The sequence below is a fragment of the Coenobita brevimanus genome, chromosome 70, assembly GCF_032717465.1.
Source record: "Coenobita brevimanus isolate Jiangsu-jjx chromosome 70, ASM3271746v2, whole genome shotgun sequence".
Taxonomy (NCBI): domain Eukaryota; kingdom Metazoa; phylum Arthropoda; class Malacostraca; order Decapoda; family Coenobitidae; genus Coenobita; species Coenobita brevimanus.
The window spans coordinates 45,451,045-45,464,664 of record NC_137023.1 but is presented as its reverse complement, the minus strand read 5'-3'; the positions used below and the strand labels follow the sequence as shown (position 1 = coordinate 45,464,664).

Genomic DNA, 13,620 nt, shown 5'->3' with positions numbered 1-13,620 from the left:
CAGTAGTAAATGGTATAATTTTCTTAAGCTTGTAATTTGGGATTCTCGCTTTACGAGTGTTCGCACTGCGGGCCATGACTTTACATTTTGCATAATTCAAAGTTGCAAGCACTTCTCTCCATTTCTGCCTCTATTTTATATTTTAACTTGTCATTATATTTACGTTTTTTCACCCCCTTGCGGTAGTCACATTTGGCCTTTCTTTTACTGTGTACTGTTCCAGGTGCATGCCTTCTTACACCATTTCCATTATCACCCGGTCCACCTATGGCTCCACTTGAAGCACAAAGTGGCATATTTCTGTCAGTAACTAATCAAGAATGTGAGAGTGTAACAGTCAACTTGAAGTCACATAGAATACATGTGGGAATCAGGCTGAAACTGTGTGTTGGCTCTGGCATTACCATGGTGAGAATCCAAAACTTTTGCTGCCGGAGATTGCAAAAGTGCGTTTTTTAGTCACAAATGTGCAGTCACAGGAATATTTGATGGCTGCCCCCAAAGTGCATTTTTTCAATTTGAATGTTATAAAATTAATGCATTACTGTACAGTACTGTAATATTCAGAGAGGAATCATTATGCAGAAATTAATTCATTAATGTCATGAACAGTGAAGAACTACATTTTCCAATTTATTTATCAGATAGAGCCAGGATTCCAGGGTCTTGAATGGTGAGTGAATGGAAGTGTGACCCATTGGATTGGGCAAATTTGGGCTGTCTGGATGTTGCTACTCTTCACCTTGCCTTGGGGTGGGAAAGGAGGTCCGAATGATGATGATGATAAAGTAGAGTACAGTAAGTCCCCGCGTTTGGCGAATTTCAACTTGGCGAAACTCACTTTTGGCGGTAGGGTAGCCACGGACCACCGAATGCGCGCTTGGCGATTTGAATTCGAACTTGGCGGTCCCCTGGCGGTCCCCCCCACTCGATGTGCCACAAGAACAGCCACAAGAACAGCCGCAACCTCCCCAGCCACCCCAACCTCCCCAGCCAAGCTTCGCTGCCCTCTTTAAGCTGGATGCTGACTTTTCTGGCTTCGATGGAGTGGATGATCAAGCGAGACAAATGGTTGCTAAGGGGGTTATGGGGGAGGAGGGGGAGAGTGATGAGGAAAGTGGTGGTAGCAACTAAGCTGCCCCCACTGCCACTCCGACATCCCCAGCCAAGCAAGCCTATCTTCACTCTATTTACGGTTAGTTACAACCTTTATATCATGTCTTATTAGCTTTATTTATTGTTTATTGGTCTGTTTTCTACATGTGTATTAATATGTGAAGGCAAAAGATTTTATTTCAGCTCGAAAGATGGTGTTTTAGGGGTCAAAAGGGGGACTTTGGCAATGACCAAAGACTGATTGAGGCACTTTATAGGCAATTTATATGGTAAAAAGAACTCGCGTTTGGCGAAATTCGCATTTGGCGGTAGTTTCGCCAGACTAATTGGATCGCCAAACGCGGGGGCTTACTGTACCTCTTTTGGGTATTAGCTTTTATGACTTTCCACCTGTCTGTGGTAGATGGGGGCCCCCATCATCCACTCACTCAAGGTAGTGCTGCCTTATGATCTGCACTGAGTGACAGGCCAAATGGTTTCCTGTAACCCAGGAAACCATTTACTATGCTGGGTGGTAAACATTTAACCATGTTATGGCACCGGGTGGTTTAGTGGATAATTAGGGCGTTCCAGTCGGATTGAGCCTGTGCGTGTCTATACCCAAGGAGTGATTGAGGTTTATTGGTCACATAATGCCATTCAGGGATGAGTGAAGCTGGTCATTCTCATCTTAAATGTCAGGACCAACTCCCCCCCCCCCCAACTCTGGGCATAGGCTTCACAGCCTGCTATCAAGGCCCAGCAGTCCTCCTACATACCATACACCTCTACCTTTCACCACTTCGGCACTAACACCCACCCTTCATATTGTATACATGCTAGGACTGACTCATACAGGACTGGTGTATTGGTATTAGCGGAGATATTTTTATGACATGTCGGCAGATCCTCTGGTAGATCAGTAAAGCCTGATTTAATGAAATTCAAATCCTTACACTGTTCCCTACCCCAGCCAGGATTTGAACCTGGGTCCATTAGGACTGCAGACCACCTCTCTACCGATTGAGTTACTGCCTAGCCCTGGGCTCCTACACATCTCATGGGGCAACACAGGATTAGATGATGATGATGGACTGTCTATTTACCTAGTTGTCTGTCTGTAGCCAAACTGTAATCCCAAAGGGGGTGGTCATAAACAAATTGCCTACGTGTCAACCTCTCATTTCCTCCATCTCACTTCTCATTCATCTACACCTCTCCTTCTACCATATCATCTTTCTCTCTCCCTATCCTTACCCCTCTACCTTAGTCACATACACTCTCGTAGGTACTAACCCCTATTCACTTAGGCAGACCATCTCGGTACTTTTAATGCTTTCCAACAAATTCCGTACCACAACAATACCAAACTTTCTTATTTCATTTGTCTGTGTATCTGTCCACATAACTTCACACATTCCTTTTAGATAATTCATTCTCACCTTCATTAAGCGTGTGTCCTTCCACCAGAGCTCAAACTTCACTTCCATAGAGGTTTTTTTTTTTTTTTTTTTTTTTTTTTTTTTTTTTTACCAGGCAACATAACCATTTGGCCTTGACTTTATGGTAGTATATCACAGTCATACTAATCTTGCCATCTTTCCAGGATTTTTCTTTTTCAGAGCTAACATCTCCTGGGAATTCATTTAAGATCTCATACACCATAGTCATTTTATAGTTACATCATTCAAAATCTGGCATTCTAGTAATAATTGTAATCAGGGGATTGTATGAAGGTACTAATGTGATCCTGTCTGTCATACTTTATTGTAGTTTTGGGAGGGGACTTAAATGGTCATGTAGGTGAAGCATCTCAAGGTTATGAAGGAGTACATGGGGGATGTGCGTATGGTAAGGATTGTTGAAGGGGAAAGGATACTTGAGTTTGGGGAGGCAACGAACACGATTGTGTGCAACGCACATTTTAGGAAAAGAGAGAATAGGTTAATTACGTACGAGTCTGGGGGAAATAGCACTCAGATAGATTATTTTCTGGTCAGGAAGGCTGATAGGAGGTTAGTGAGGGATATTAAAGTTAGAGGAAGTGAGGCGTGTGTGCAGCAGCACAAACTGTTGATTTGTGATATGGTGCTTAAAGAACGAGTGATGAAAAAGAGGACTCACGTACCTAGGAGGAAAATATGGAAGCTGGAAGGCCAAGCAGTATGGGATGCCTTCTATAGCGAGATGAGGAGAGTGGTGGCTGAACAGGGAGCCATAGACTGAGGCTTTAATGAACAGTACAGAGCCCTCAAGAACAACCTCATGAGAGTTGCTGATGTAATATGCGGATGGACAAGAGACCCACCAAGACATAAAGTAACTTGGTGGTGGGATGAGGGTGTAGAAGCTGCAGTGAAGGAGAAAAGAAGGCTTTTCCGGGAATGGAAGAAGGGTGGTAACAAGGAGGAATATTTGGCTGCCAAGCATAGGGCTAGAAGAGAGGTTTACAGGATGAAGTCTGAGTCACAGAGGCTTTTACTTGATAACCTGAATCATGGGGAAAGGAAAAAATGTGATATTTAAGGTGGCAAATCAGATGAAGAGGGATAATTGGGATATTATAGATGAGCAGTGTGTGAAGAATGATGAAGGAAGGGGAGTGGTGAACAGTGGGGATATTAAATATGTGTGGAGAGAGCATTATAGCCAGTTGTTGAATGAGGAGTTTGACTGGGACAGGGAAGGTTTGGAGCCAGCAGATCCAGTGTTTGGCCCTTGGCCTTTGATTGATGCTGCTACTGTGAGTGAGGCAATAGGCAGGATGCAGGTGGGGAAGGCAGCAGGTGTATCTGGGTTGACTGCCGAAATGTTGAAGGCCTCAGGAGATATAGGGGTGAGGTTAGTCATTGATGTGATAAATATGATTATGTATGAGTGTTGTCTCAGATGATTGGCTGAAGAGTGTAATTGTAAATGTGTACAAAGGATAGGGTGATGCCCTGCAAAGAGGAAATTATAGAGGTATAAAGCTTTTAGATCAGATAATGAAGGTAATGGAGGGAGTTCTAGAAGGTATGATTAGAGATAGAGTGAGTATTGATGAGATGCTGTTTGGGTTTATGCCAGGCAGGGGGACCACTGATGCCATATTCATTGTTCGACAGCTTCAGGAAAAATGTATTGTGAAGAAAAGGGATCTGTATTTTGTTTTTGTTGATTTGGAAAAAGCCTTTGACAGAGTCTCTAGAGAGGTGGTGAAGAGGGCAATGAGAAAGCTTGGGTTGGAGGAGTGGCTGGTTAGTGTGGTTATGGCCATGAATGTGGGTGCTCGCACCTAAGTAAGAGTGAATGGAGATTAGAGTGATGAGTTTTCTGTGAATGTTGGTGTGTGTCAGGGGTCAGTTTTGAGTCCTATGTTATTTATCATGTACTTGAAGCCCTTTCACATGACTTCAGAAACGGACTCCCGTGGGAGATGTTGCATGCTGATGATTTGGTGTTGATTGCAGAAAATGAAAGGGAGGCGGAGGAAAGATTTAGGAAGTGGAGAGATGGTACGGGGCACAAGGGCTTAAGGGTAAACGCAGTTAAAACAAAAGTGATGATATCTAGGGTAGGTGGCGGTACAGTCAAAGAAGAGGGAGAGTGGCCATGTGCAGTTTGCCACAAGGGTGTGGGAAGTAATTCCATCTTGTGCAGTGTTTGTGATAAATGGGGGCACAAGAGATGTAGTAGTATGAGAGGTAGACTGCGAGGTAATGCTGATTTTATGTTTGCGGCATGTTGGGGAGAGCAGGTGGAGATTGTCAGGCGTGAAAGGATTGAACTTGCTGGGGAGCCTCTTGAGTGTGTGGAATAGTTTTGTTATTTGGGAGACATGTTACATGCTGGAGGTGGGGCTGGAGCTAGCTCTGTGGCTTGGGTGAGAAATGGTTGGAAGAAGTTCAGGGAGCTGTTGCCTCTCCTGACATTTGGAGGACTCTCCCTACGTGCTAAGGGGTCTTTGTATGTAGCATGTGTTTGGAGTGTGATGCTGTATGGTAATGAGACCTGGGCAGTAAAGGAAGAGGATTTTCACAGGCTCAAATGTACAGAAATGACAATGATTAGGTGGATGTGCTGTGCGTCCCTGCATGCAAGGCCTGGAGGGGCTCGGTTTACGATGGAAGAGTTGAGAGGTAGGATGGGACTGGAGTGTATTGGTGTTGTGATGAGGAGAGGTAGCATGAGATGGTTTGGGCATGTGGAGAGGATGGGGGATGATAATTGGGTGCAGAAGGTGAGAAGTGTTAATATTGGGGATGGGGTTGCAAGGGGTAGACCGAGAAAGACGTGGGACGAGGTCATGTGACCTCAGAGTTAAGGTACTGAACAGGGAGGCTGCCATGGATTGTGTAGCATGGAGAGCCACCATTAGGTAACCAAGGTGCACGTATGCAAGCATGTTGGACCCTTCAAAAATGAAACGAAACAAGATACACTGACCTCAATAATGTTAGCCATGTTGGATATGTACTGTAGGTAGAGATTAGAAAAATTTTTTGCCAGAAAATGCTGAGCATGACAGTTCCTCTCATTCGGTATTGTTTCTATTTTAGAATGAATGTTCATTGTCTTTTAAAATACAGTTAGCTCAATTTTCTGGCACATCGCAGCCAAGGCGGTGTCTAAAAGTGACATAAACAAACTGATGTAGTACCCCTTCCAAACTCCCTCAAAGGGGTTCTAACCTTCTAATGTCTGACTTTGCTCATATCTCTGATTTGGGTAAAATTAATCATGTTTTTAATGTATCAAGAAATCAATTCCTACATCTATCAGCCTGACAGATCTGCTGCAGGAGGATCCTTTAATTTTTGACGGTACTATATCAAACTTAATCCTTCATCATCATTAAACATACTTGGGGTTTCATTCTATCGGGATTTATCTTTGGAAGGTTATATCACCTCTCTTATAAAATCTACTTCCAAGAGATTAGGTGTGCTAAGCTGATTCTGTGCCTTGTTTACCTCTGCACAGTTGTTGACTTTATACACAGGTTTTATTTGCCCATGAGTATAGTTTAACTCACATGTGGGGAGGCTTCCCACTTACAGTTCTTCTCAGCAAGATGAAGTCAAAGGCTTTTCATCTCATTAACTCTCCTCCTCTTACTCCTTTGAACCTGTCTCTTTGCTGCACTGTTTCCTTTTTATCTCTTTTGTATTGCAACTTCATTGTTCACTGCACCACTGAACTGTTTGCTTGCATCCCTCCACTACTGCAGTATGTACCCATCTAGCAGCAAACTTCCATCCCTTTTCTGTCCAGCTCTCTAATGCAAGAGTTAACCATTACTCCCAGTCCATCATGTATGCAACAGGTCAGCTCTTGAAATGTCTCCCACTATCTATATTTCCTACTGCCTATGATCTCCAGTCTTTCAAATGCAGTGTGTCCAGGTATCTCAAAACGAGCAGATCTTGAATTTGTCTTTCAACTTTATTTTTGTTTTTTCTTGGAGGTAACAATTTGCAGGCTTCTGGCCTTTGGTTCCTTCTTTCTTGCATTGAAAAAAGAATGAAAGAAAAAAAAAAGATAGCTGCACTGGTGTGGGTGGGGGAGCATGGTGGTGGGACAGCATATAGGTGTGCCAAGCGGCAGTGAAGATGAAGCAGACATGATGGATGTTGCTGAGGCAGGAAGTTGCATTTGCACACCATTCACTGATGGCCTTTGCCCCTCTTCAGTGCTGGTGCAAAGGGGGAAAAGGAGTTCATGGTGGTCGCCATGTTGCCAATTTCTTAGTGTCACAAGCTCCCTGTATGTCCTCAAGTGCTGCTTGATGCTGTAGGTTGCCACATCACTCCTTGCCACGTTTGAGTCCATGTTGGGATTTACGAAATTGCCTGGTGTATCATTACAAGGCCAGGTTGAGGATTTCACAATGGGTGTTCTCCACCACTGGGAACCCCGTGAAGGAGTGGACACATTCTGGCCATACTTTTCACATGATGGGCATTAAGTGTACTTCACGGCACCTCCCACACCATCATGATGTAGTCGATGCTTTGCTTGATATTCTTCCAGAGTCACCTCATTACATCACTTGTCCCTGAGTCACTTGCCCTCACCATTTGCTTCATGGTGCAGTAGAGATAGTAGACCATGAATGTGGTGACAACACACTGGCTGGAACAACAAAAACGCATTGTGGGGCAGATACACCACTTTGATATTTTCCACCTAGTTTTCCATGCTCTCAGGGTGGCTCTGGACATTATCAACCAGCAGGAGGAAACGGTTGGAAAATTGCTCCAGCTAGCATAGTCACAGAAGTGAGGGGACAGGTATCCTGCCTTGTAAGAGCAGTGTGTGAAGGTCAGCCATGCCCTGGAGTTACTCTTTCAGGTAACCCCAAGGTTTTACTTTGCATCTCCTGCCAGTACTCGAGGGTTCTCCCTGTGATACATGAGGAGGGGTTTGACCTTCAGGGCCCCTCCGCATTCACTCTGAGGAGGAGAGTGAGGTGGTCCTTGGCTGCTGTAAACCCTGGCCTATATCATTCTTCCTTGCTTATATACTGTAAGTCTTCCAGGAGATAGATTTCCAAAACAGGCTTGTTTTATGAAAGTTGAGGACTCGTTTTGGAGAGTGTCCCACTCCTCTATGATTGCCTTCGACTTCACAGGGAAAGTGTCAGCCTCCACATGGTCAGGACTAGCAGCCTTGCAATGCATGGTCACATGTCTAAAGCCAGGACAGGCCTTAAACCACTCAAGTCAACCCGTGATGGCCTTGGACTCCTCCATGGCCTCAGTTCCTTGCTTGTCTCTTAAATCCATCCACAGATCAGGAGCCTTAATGCAGATAAACTTGGATGCAGGGACTGCTTTACTTGTTCAGTTCATTAACCCACAAAGCTAGGAGGTACTCCGTCTCCTCCATTATAGGCTCCCTTGTTCTGGTTAGTCATTAGTGATTAGGGTAGGCATGTAAGCATGACGCTAGGAGAGCAACCGATTTTTTTATTACCTTTGAGACCATGGACCAGGGAAGCTGTAAGGCCTCGGTGGTCTTGATCGCTCCCTGTCCCTCTGTATGGCACACAACAGTGTCAACTTTCACATAAAAGGAAAGGCTATGCCTTGGCCTTATAGCCTTGCCCCCAGCAACATCAGCAGCACCATGCTTTCCACAAGGAGCAGCACCAGATGTGATTTCTGAGTTACAAGTTTCAGTTATTTCACACACTCACAAAGTTATATCTCGACATATTATGACACAGCATCGTTCGTTGTGCAGTTGCACTGATATTTGGGATAGTGATGGTGTTTTGACAGACTTACACAAGTGAGAAGGTTAGATATTTAGGAGAATGTAAGGAAGGTGATCACAGTAGCAGGACACGTGCGAGCGGACGAACGAGATAGGGTCTCCAAATGGGTGGTGTGAAGGAGGCTGCCTGCATTGAGTCTTGAGATGGGGGTTCTGCATATATAAACAGGGTGGCCATCTTGGGTCAAACATCTGTCTGTCAGCTTGCTTGTTTCTCGGCATCTGCATGGGATTCTTGCAAGTGGCCATCACAAATATCATTCTAGCAAATTCACCATCATTTCACCATTGTTATTGCAAAACTGGGTCTACCTTTTAGTTCTGCATTATAACAATTTATCACATAGGAAAGAAATGTTTAGTGAATCTTGGCAGTATTTACCACTTCATTGGAGACTTATCAATATTGAAGGATGGTACACCATTCGTGTTTAGTATTGAGGGTGGATATGGCTATAACACTCCCATTCATGGTAACAGTGGGTATAATGTACTGTTTGTTCATGAACTGTCTTGTTGATAAGTCCTAAACAAGTGGCATCAGCAGAGTTTCAAGTACTATATTGTACTGTGCAGTACTGTATTAATGCTTGATTTTAATGGTAAGGACACAAGTCAAGAGTGAGAGCAGTGGAAATGAGTTATTTAAGAGGAGCCTGTGGAGTCACATGGAGAGAGAGGCTGACAAATGAGGATATAAAGGAGCATTGTGGTGTGGATGTGGATGTGATACGAAGCGTTAGGAGGAACACACTGAGGCGGTTTGGCCATGTGGAGAGGATGGAGGGTGAGAGACTGATGAGGAGATTGTATGTGAGTGAGGTGGAGGGGGGGGAGAGGGAGGGGGAGGCCGAGGATGAGATGGAGGGATGGAGTGGAGAGGTATATGAGGGAGGGGAGTATGAGATGGGGGCAGGGCACTGAAATGGCTGGGGATGGGGCGATGTGGATGCGATTTGTTTGTGGCCACCCTGTACGGGATTGAGGCGTCTGGCAATAGATAGATAGATAATTTGATTTCATGTTCTTGAGTTTTCTTTGACTTGACAGGATTCTTTTGATATGGTATGTTTGAATCCACCTTTAATTTGATATGTATTCTGAAAGGACTTATACAGTGGGGGGAATTGATGCATGACGTTAAAGAAATTTAAGTGTTAGTTCAGTTTACAGTAGTAAGACTGGCAACATTATATGAGTCATTTTATTTGTATTCTGAAAGAATTATTATTTACCTTGCCTGCCATAAAGTAGTTCAGTCACATTATTAACAGTGGGGAAAGTGAAGCATGATATTAAATGAATTTAAATATTAGTTCACCATAATAAAACTGACAGCTTTAAATGAGACATTTTTTATGTACAGTACAGTCAACCCTTGGCTATCACGAGTAATTGGTACCCTAGGCGACCTGCCATAGCCAAAATCGCGATAGCCATACTTAAGAACTAATGGGAAAAATTCTGATTGGTTCCCCGACCTCCAACTTTACCCCAACCTTACCCTATTTTCACATCTCCTTCACTAAAATACCTGGGATTACAAACCAATGCTGCAAATTAACAACAGTACAGTACATAAAGGTTATAAATAAAACAGAATTAACTGTAATAAGCCATTTTACTTAACATTTTTGGAGAGGATGAGGGGCTTGGGTGGGTTGAAGGGGTTCCGAGGCTGGGGACACGGCACCTCATACGAGGTTTGCCGAGGATACGATGGTAAATCGGAACGGTAACGTGGTAAAATTGCCAACGATACCACGGGCATTTGGAACCCGTCTGTGTGGATTCCTGCCGACGATACGACGGGCAAAACAGTGTGACCAAAACCCAGGCTACTCGACAGAGAATATATCATACTACATTATTAAACATTTAGCCTAACACTGAATACTTATTAATACTGTATTTTATAATAAATATCAATCTTTTTGAAGGCCTTATAAAGAGTTAATATTTCCTACACCGAGGAAACTGTGATGTCGATAAACTATCACGTGTTTACAACTGAGGACTCCACTGCAGGTAGAGTAGACGAACCAGTCGCCACCTGAAAACACCACCACAACAACAACGTACTGATGGCTTTATCATCGATTTCCTGGACAAGGGCAGCTGAATTCGCCCTTATAGAGAAATTGAGGCAGTTCCGCGTGTGTACCAGTTTGTAAGCAAAAGTTGCTTCTCCTTATTCTTTATCGAGTCAGCGACAGCGATCACTGTCCACAGTCGCGAGACGGGGCTCTGGCAACAGTGTGAGAAGCATGTCCTTTGCCGAGGATACGAGGAACATGTGTGATAGCGTCCAAGTTTTGTTCCACTTAAATCTTCCTCGGCCGTTCCTGGTATGAGGTACCGTGTGATAGGGCCTGACTGGCCACCCCTCCGACGCTCTATCTCGTCTAGGAATTGATCAGCTTCATCAGGAGTCTGGAAGGGACCCTGAGCATAAGGCAGGTTCTTTCTCTTCCTCACTTGCCGTCCTGGGTTAGCCACGTTACGTGCACCAATGGTAGGAGGGTTGGATGGGGTATTGGTGGCCATTGTGGTTGAACAATAGGTCTTCACGGCTATAGCTGCTGTCGACTGGTAACGCTGACTCTCTCTGAACCTTGGCGGGAAGGATGGGTAGCTGTAACCATGTCTTGGGCCAATCAGCGCTCGGGTAGCCTGTGATGCCGCGCCAATCACGGTGCGAGTATACGCATGGGCGGAGCCCGCGCGATTTGAATGTTTCTGGCCGACCATCGTCCGCGATAGCAGTATTTGAAGTCGCGATAAAGGTAATCGTGTTGCATTTCACCTGTCCGTGATAGCCATGAAACGCGATAGCAAAACCCGTGATAGCCAAGGGTTGACTGTATTCTGAAAGAATTTTATTTTTTCTTCCCTGCCATAAAGTAGGTCTGTCACATACTAACATTGGAGGTATTGAAGCTTGACAATTAATGAACTTAAATGGTAGTTTAAACTAATAAAATGGACAACTTTAAATAAAACATGATTGTAGTTTGTAGTACAGTACATGGTATGTAGATTCAGTATTGTATGTCTCTGATATAATCTCTCCCTATCATAGATTGGTTTCAGTAATATTGTATTATTTTCATTATTTTTTTCTTTAAATGAAACTGAGAAATAACCTCTTCTTTCCATGGTGTAGTATGGTAGTGGTGGTAGTAGGGAGCTTGGAGGAAGCATAGGTGGCAACAGGCTGGCCAGAGGCACTCGTGGCAGACCTACTGTCTTGGTAAGTACAGCTCAAATAATTTGCATATAATACATTCAGGTGCTGGAATATTAGTTGCAATTGTAGTAGAGATGTAGTAGTAGTGTCATAAGTCTGTCCATCTCTCTGACTAATGCCTGATGACACATTGTATAAGTGGTGTCCTCAACAAGTAACATCAGTTTTATGTATACATTACTGTATAGCCAACGGCCATACCACGTTGAGTACACCGCTTCCCGTTCGATCAGTGAAGTTAAGCAACGTTGGGTCTGGTTAGTACTTGGATGGGTGACCGCCTGGGAACGCCAGATGCTGTTGGCATCCCTACGTCAAGTGGGGTTGGTGGAGGATTAGTGCCCCTCCCTGTAAAACAATTAACTCTAAGCCCTTGGCCACCCCGTCTGGGATACATGGCGTCTGGCAATGAATGAATGAATGAAAATTACTGTATACAGTAGTCATACTTACTAGGGTAACGCTTGCAAGCTTGTTGGAGCCTTTATAAACTGAATGGTCATATGTAGTGTAAATTATCTCTTATCAGTTTGGGGGGAGATTTTTGGAATGGAATTTTTAATTGCTTATTAGATTGACAAGCATTAAGAAGAAACATGTACTACTGCATTGAGCAGCAGAAGTTTCACTCAGAATTACTGTTGGTGTGCAAAAGCAAATTACTGTCTACCATCTTGAAACATTAGAAAAAGGATTTACTGTCCATGTACAAAAGCAAAATTATCTTTTAATTTCCTGAAGCATTAAAAAAAAAAAAAAAAAAAAAAAAAAAAAAGGCTTAACCTCCCTGGAATTTTTGTACAGAACCCATCTTCTTGAAAACATATGATGGAATACAAACTGAGTATCAGTCCTCTTATGCTCATATCTCTGCCAAAACTATCCATTCTATGTTCTGGAGATTTGCCCTCAGTTATTAACTTCTGTCTTCCTAGTACAGTAAAAGTCCCCCAATCCGACCACCAGTAATCTGAATCTCAATACATCGAATTTTTCATGGCATTTTTTTTTTTTCTTCTTCTCTCTGCCGAATTTTTCTGGGCTTTATCTAAGATTTATCTGGCTTGGACTTGCCCGTGGACTTGGTTGTACCAGCGTGAAACTGTTCATTTACACTTGTATTCATTTCCGGTGAGTAAAACAATAACCCGTATCATTTTAAGTGTTTATTTAATGATCATGTACATATTTCTAATGTTTTCAAAGGTCCCTTCCGATAGTCTGAAAAACTAATAGTTCGGAAGACACTCAGTCCCCTGTCTTTCGGATTACAGGACTTTTATTGTACTTGTCTTTCACCTTCTTTGGTGTGTATAATGCAAGCCATGTAGGTGGAGGTAGGGGGGGTTGCCCATCACCCATTCACTTTATGTGATGCTACCTTCAAGTGACTACACTGAGTAACAAGCCAAATGGTGTCTTGAAGCCCAGGAATCTTTCTACCACATTGGGTGGTAACGATATAGCGGGTCAAGGTATTCCAACCGATTGTGGCTTAGTGGGTTTGCATTCAAGGGCTTATTACGGATTATTGCCGTCATAATACCACTCACAAGAAATCAACCAATCATTTGCCTTAAATGTCCAGACTAAGTAGCCTAATCATTTGCCTTAATCCCTAGGATACGCAATTCGATCGACCATACTGGCATGAAAATCTGTATATGGAGCCGATTTTTTAGCTCTTACAGAAGTAAAATGTGTTATGCCCAAGGTTTAGAGCTTGAATTTATGCACCTTATGCCACAAACAGAGCATTTTAGACCAACTAGTTCATGAGCTATAGGCTTTCAAAGTTGAAATAAGTTAGCCTTCCGGGTGGGGCAACTCCAGTTTTCTGTGTACTCTCACTCCATTCCCCCCCTCATTCCTCCCCTCCAATGACCTTCCTCACCCACTCCTATCACCCCCCATCTCTACCCCCCTTACTCCCTACCCCTGTACCCCTCTACTTCCCTCTTCAGAATATTCCAGCTCATTTTTTTTTTTTTTTTCACATGCAAAACAATTAT

The 13,620-nt window shown here is 43.5% G+C and overlaps 1 protein-coding gene and 1 non-coding gene across 2 annotated transcripts in view; both read left to right on the top strand.

The window, feature by feature from the left end:
* The window catches only part of LOC145406484 (constitutive coactivator of PPAR-gamma-like protein 1 homolog), a 172,033-nt gene that overhangs the window by 151,904 nt on the left and 6,509 nt on the right, over nucleotides 1–13,620 (top strand). The window contains exon 20 of the mRNA XM_080277639.1: nucleotides 11,525–11,611. Coding sequence (XP_080133765.1) covers nucleotides 11,525–11,611 — 87 coding nt within the window. The remainder of the gene's footprint in view (nucleotides 1–11,524; nucleotides 11,612–13,620) is intronic.
* Nucleotides 11,796–11,914, top strand: LOC145406525 (5S ribosomal RNA). The gene has a single exon (XR_013898549.1). It is a non-coding gene; the product is annotated as a 5S ribosomal RNA (ribosomal RNA).